Source organism: Seriola dumerili, unplaced genomic scaffold, assembly GCF_002260705.1.
Source record: "Seriola dumerili isolate Sdu_G_001 unplaced genomic scaffold, Sdu_1.0 BDQW01000047.1, whole genome shotgun sequence".
Taxonomy (NCBI): Eukaryota; Metazoa; Chordata; class Actinopteri; order Carangiformes; family Carangidae; genus Seriola; species Seriola dumerili.
This window is the reverse complement of record NW_019174302.1, coordinates 252,943-258,942: the sequence shown is the minus strand read 5'-3', so window position 1 is coordinate 258,942 and position 6,000 is coordinate 252,943. Positions and strand designations below refer to the sequence as shown.

Sequence of the window (6,000 nt, the reverse complement as noted above, 5' to 3'; positions counted from 1 at the left end):
CATTTTATGCCTTACTATACTATGACGTTCTTTCACATTTTTTTGCCTTACTATATTATGACTTTTTTTTCAAATTTTTATGCCTTACTATACTATGACGTTTTTTCACATTTTTTTGCCTTACTATATTATGACTTTTTTTTTCAAATTTTTATGCCTCACTATACTATGACGTTTATTGCCTTACTATAGTATGACGTTTTTTCAAATTTTTTTGCCTTACTATACTATGACGTCTTTTCACATTTTTTTGCCTTACTATACTATGACGTTTTTTTCACATTTTTATGCCTTACTATACTATGACTTTTTTTTTCAAATTTTTATGCCTTATTATGCTATGACGCTTTTTCACATTTTTTGCCTTACTATACTATGACGTTTTTTCACATTTTTTTGCCTTACTATACTATGATGTTTTTTCACATTTTTTTGCCTTACTATACTATGACTTTTTTTCACATTTTTATGCCTTACTATACTATGACTTCTTTTTTCATATGTTTATACCTTACTATACTATGCTTTTTTTTTAAAAGAATTTTATGCCCTAATATATGACTTTTTTTTCACATTTTTATACCTTACTATAGTATGACGTTTTTTCACATTTTTATTCCTTATCATATTATGTCTTTTTCTTTTTATCATACGATGACTTTTTTATGCCTTAATATACTATGACTTTTTTACGCCTTTCTGTACTATGATGTTTTTATGCCTTACTATACTATGAATTTGTCATGCTTTACTATACCCTGACATTTTTTATGCTTTATTATATTATGACTGTTAAATTCCTGGAAAGAGTCCAGGGGTTGAGGAAAGTAAAAATGAACAAAATGAACTTTGCAAAATAGAAAATAAACAGGAAAACCGATAGAGCCAAACAAAGATATAATTTTATTCACAAAAGAAAAAGAAACCACAATAGAAACCTAAAAACTAAGACAAACCAAATAAACAATAACCACTGGATAGGATCACTATCAATATCAGCGTGGATAACCACTATAGCTCCACACAGCTATCTCACGGATAAGACACACATACAGACAGTTCCACAGCTGCTGGATGGCACTTTGGCGCCGAACAATCACTCACTCGATCCGCCTATATACCTCCATCTCTTGATTGGGGATCAGGGATAGCCGTGCCGAGTCACCTGGCGGAGAAAAGCGTTGGGCAGAGGGCAGACCAGCACACATACACAGATACACAATACTACAGCACGTAACAATGAAACTTTATGCTTTACTATACTACGATGTTTTCATGCCTTAATATAGCATGACATTTTTATGCCTTATGATACCATGACTTTTTTTCTATTCTATCATTTTCTTATGACATTATTATGCCTTACTACACTAAGACTTTTTTATGCCTTACTATAGTATGACCTTTTGTGCTTTAATGTATGTGATTTTCAATACATATATGATTTTACTTCATATGTACATATATTTCATATATGGAAATTCAACACATGTACATATATTACATTTGTGTATGGGTATTCCTGAATATAAATTCAGATTTTATATGTCAATCAACTGTTCGGTTGATGGCATTAAAAAGTCAATCTCTTTGTTTTGGAGGGGTGGCAGAGTTGTTGTGTCCCTACCAATGTTGAGACCAAACCTACTCCCTTGCTCCACAGCCAATTAGCCTAGCTTAGCAGAAAGAGTGGAAAAAAATGTTGCACAAATATCCCCTCACAAAACCAAACCTTGGTTTTTACACTTTGTTTTCTTTAAAAATTAAACAAACAAGATGAATTATGTTAGTTATGAGCTGTAGACGTGCTGGTAGGTGGATTTTATTCCTTCTGAACAGAGCCAGGCTAACTGTTTCCAGTCTTTATGCTGAGCTATGCTAAGCTAAACCAAGCCAAACAAGAGTGTTGTTGATCTTTTCATCTCCCCCTGAAGCAAAGAAGTGTATTTCCCACAATGTTGAACTATTCATTTAATCCAGTAAAAACCGCTGTTGTGAAGCGAGGTGTCCTCACATTTAAGTAGCACCAGGCTTTTCATTAATGGCCTTTTCCAAAGTATTATTTATAGGTAGCAGTATCGGTGCTGCTGTTTTACCTTGAGAAAACTTTTTACTCTGAAACTCCACTGCAACTCGCTGCTTCTCACCAGGTTAACGAAAGAACCAATATTATGAGCACCTGAGCTATAAAAGGTAGGAAAGGTCAATACAGCAGACACATCTTGTGCAATTCATTTCCACCATTTTATTTGAGTGTCCAAAGTTGTTGTTTATTTTTAGCATATTGTCTTCATGTAGATAGTAACAGTAGAGAAATACAGACAGTGGATGCAGGGAGGGGTTGGTTATATGATATATGTCTTATCCATCAACATGCGACACTTTCACTTTCACACAGATGTGAAATCACAGGTGTTTGACACTGATGAAGAAAGTCTTTTCTCATCTGACGTGGGCAAGTCCAGTTCATTTTTTTTAATTGCTCGTTATATAATGATTTGTTTTAAGTTCAATAATCTCATCTGCCACAAAAAAGTCTGAGGCAGGAGACAAAGTTTATTGTTTGCATTCCAGTGTTTTATATAAGAAGTCATGTTTTTGTCTGATAAATGTATCACCATGGCAACTGTATTTTTGCTGTCTCATAAGTCCATGTGGGCTGCGTACTTGTAAGTTATTCATTGTTTATTACAAACTAAAATAATTCTGTCATTCATGGTGCAAAATGATTATTCATAAGTGTCAGAAACCTTTTAAATCTACTGCTCACTACAGGGAAAACTATTGTTAAACATGTAGAATATGAGTGAGTGGACACAGCTCAGGTCTTCTGGCTCAGAAGGCTGCAACTGGCATAACTGTCAATGGGAAGGACAGAACATTAGAAACACCTCTCCACTACATCATCCCCTTTAACTATAACCTCAGTAATAAACTTATAATTCAATTTTAACATTTACACAAAAACTGAACATTACGAGCTTTGTGAAGATCGTTAAATTATGGCTGTTGCACTGGATTGCATTAGATTGTACAGGTGTACCTAATAAAGTGGCCACTCAGCGTTCAATTATTTAAAATAAAAATAGAGAACAGAGTCAAATCATTATATCTTGTTAATAAATGTAATTTATTTTTCTGTCTGATGCTCACATTTAACACTAGACAACAAAAACAAAAAGCTAAACTGCCATAAAAACGTTAACAGCATTACACAGAATCAAATCACGACCTTAACCATTACAGCAACCACAGTCTTAATCCTGATGAGTAACTGAGCGCTGTCTGGGTGCAGCTGTTCCAAGGGAAGAAGCCTTTCCATCACAGATTACAGGGATGGTATGCGCTCAGGTCAGTTTCCTCAATCCAGATGTTCGAGCCAGGAGACTGTTCAACAAAAGCTGGAGGTTTTTGAAGTGGTGGAAAAGCGGACAGGCAGGATGCTGTATGACCAGTTCTTCAATCACGTGGCTTGGGCGGGACCTGACCTCCGACCTCGCGACCTCACCTTTTGGCCTTCTTCTCCTTCATGATCTTCTTGCTCTCCTCTCTCCTCCGTTTATTGACAGGGTTGCGCGGGTCGTAGATCTCAAACGTGTCCTCGTCCTGCATGTTGGCATCCTTGACTTTTCTGGTTTGCTCATCAAACTGCAGAACATGGCCCATCCTAAATCAGATGGAGAGAGGGGTGGAGAGAGTTCAAAGAACCGCAGGAGAGGAACCACTAAATCACTGCTCTGCAGAACTTTTATCTAGAGAAGCTGCTCTCTTTCTGCTTTCAGTCTGATTACAATATTATTACCATCTAAAAATGGGACAAACTTGGATTTGAGAGACCATTTCTATAATTCTGCACATAACAAATAAGATAATAATGACAAACTTCATCTATATATTTTCAAAAAACATTAAAACTAATTGAAGAACAGGCAGAAAAAAGATTAAACAGACAGTAAAATAAGAGAAAACAGAACATTAAAAGCATGAAGCAATAAAAACATTACTGGCTAAGTGTTATGCATTCATGCGTTAGCATACTGTGAATGTTATGTCATGTTGGTGTTGCAGAGTGGTCGACAAGCTAGTGCTAAAAGCTAAGCCAAGCCGGTTGATTCATTTTAAGTAAATAGTAAATTATTGCACTGCAGTTCTCTTGCGTCTTGAGTTTGAGACTTTTCGCCAAGTTTAGTTAAGTCTGTGACTGATCTCCCTTCAGTTCAATCAGTGACCTCTTCGCACCTCTGCAGGTGCCTCTGTATATTTACTGGAAAGTGTTCTTGCTCTATATAAAGGGTGATTTCAAAGAGACCAATCTGTAAAATATTCATCATGCTAATGGAAAGAAATGACGTACACGGCGACGACAACATGGAAACACAACATCTGACATCACCTCGTAGAGTTGTTATGGCGTATGTGTTAGCAAACAGCTGCTAACTTAAACATCCAGCAGACATGGAGAAACATTAACATTCATTTCTATCCTGTTTGTGTCCACTGATGAATTTAAGTCCAATGTTCACTCTCCTTTTATCTCCGAGGGAAATATTTAGGTTTCTACCTGTTAAAAGGGAGTTTTCCTCCCACTGTCGCCAAGTGTTGCTCATTGAGGGAACTGCTGGGTTTTCCCATAATATTGTAAGGTCTTCACCTTCCCCTGCAAAGTGCCTTGAGATAATGTGTGTTATGATTTGGTGCTATACAAATAAAACTGAATTGAGTTGAAAATATCTGTCCTTTTAGATGCTAAATGCTGCACTGTGTTCACCAGCTGGTTTCTAACATTATCTGCTGTTTAGTGCTGAGCTTGTTACAGTTAGTACTTCAGAGCAGCTTCTTTGAAAACAGCTGCCTGCTGCAGATGAAAACACGGCTGATAAGAGCAGTGAGACTGAAGCAGAACGGTACATTTGCAGGCCAAAAAGTAATGAGGTAAAAGATGCTAAAATTCTCTGCAGAGCTGAGAGGAACTGCGGAGTTTGTGGGTTCATCACAAAGAGCAACTTTTAACTGTACACACAGTCACGTGATCCATTGTGAATATAAAAATATTGATTAGTGCAGCTTTAAATTACTACCAAGATGGAGGTTGAAGTAAATCTGTACACAGCTGCGTCCAAGCGATCGCCTGAACTTTGTCCTCTTGGACTAAACCCAAAACATTTCCAAAATATTCTGTATTGCTGTCAGTGGGAAGCCAATATACAGCCATGTTAAGCCTAGGTCACACAAAGTGTTTTGAACTCAGATTTTAAGCCCTGTTGGAATTTAAAGACACGGGGGTGTCCAGACAAAATGGTCAAAACACGATTCTGAGTCTTGAGACCTTATTAATACTGCTGCTCAAACTGTAGGAAAAGAAGTATCGGAACGATTTCTCTCACTTAAAATGAGAAATACAGTATTGGGGTCATATTTTTGAGACATCTTAGCAGTCAAAAAAAAAAAAAAAAAAATCCTGAGTGAAAGCCCTAGTCCCCGGAGAACAGACGGTCATGTGTCTTTCATTTCCCCAGTCACTTTCTGTTCCCCCAAAGAGAGATTAAAGAATCAGGACATTCCTCACAGGAGATATCAGTGTCAGGCACTTCACAGATAAAACACAGTTTCTCCCACTGACAGGATTTCTCCAGCTCCTGCACGAAAGCTCTCTCTGCAAATCTAAACAACAATCAATTGCAAGACTAATCAATTGCAAGGATCCTTTTTTATTTTTTTTTTAATTTTTTTTTAGCCCCGCTGAGAGGCTACGTCTCCTGCGTCCAGGGCTGAGTGGAAAAAAAAAAAAGAAAAAAAAAAAAATCAAGAATCAGAAATAACTGAAAGATGTTGGATTCTGTTGTGGACAGGAAAAACTTTTTGGCCACGATAGCAGCGTGGCTCTAGGGATGGCAAAGTCAGTCTGTCTGTCTGTCCACCGCTTTGCTCCAGGCTGAAATACCTTAACAACCATGTGATGGAATACCATGACAATTTGTACAGACATTCATGTTCCCCAGA

At 37.0% G+C, this 6,000-nt stretch overlaps 1 protein-coding gene across 1 annotated transcript in view; it reads right to left on the bottom strand.

The window, feature by feature from the left end:
- Positions 1-2,134: 2,134 nt before the first annotated feature.
- The window catches only part of cwc27 (CWC27 spliceosome associated protein homolog), a 29,986-nt gene continuing 26,120 nt past the window's right edge, over positions 2,135-6,000 (bottom strand). Inside the window, exon 14 of the mRNA XM_022739812.1 lies at positions 2,135-3,667. Within this exon, the coding sequence (XP_022595533.1) occupies positions 3,505-3,667 (163 nt within the window). The 3' untranslated portion in view covers positions 2,135-3,504. The remainder of the gene's footprint in view (positions 3,668-6,000) is intronic.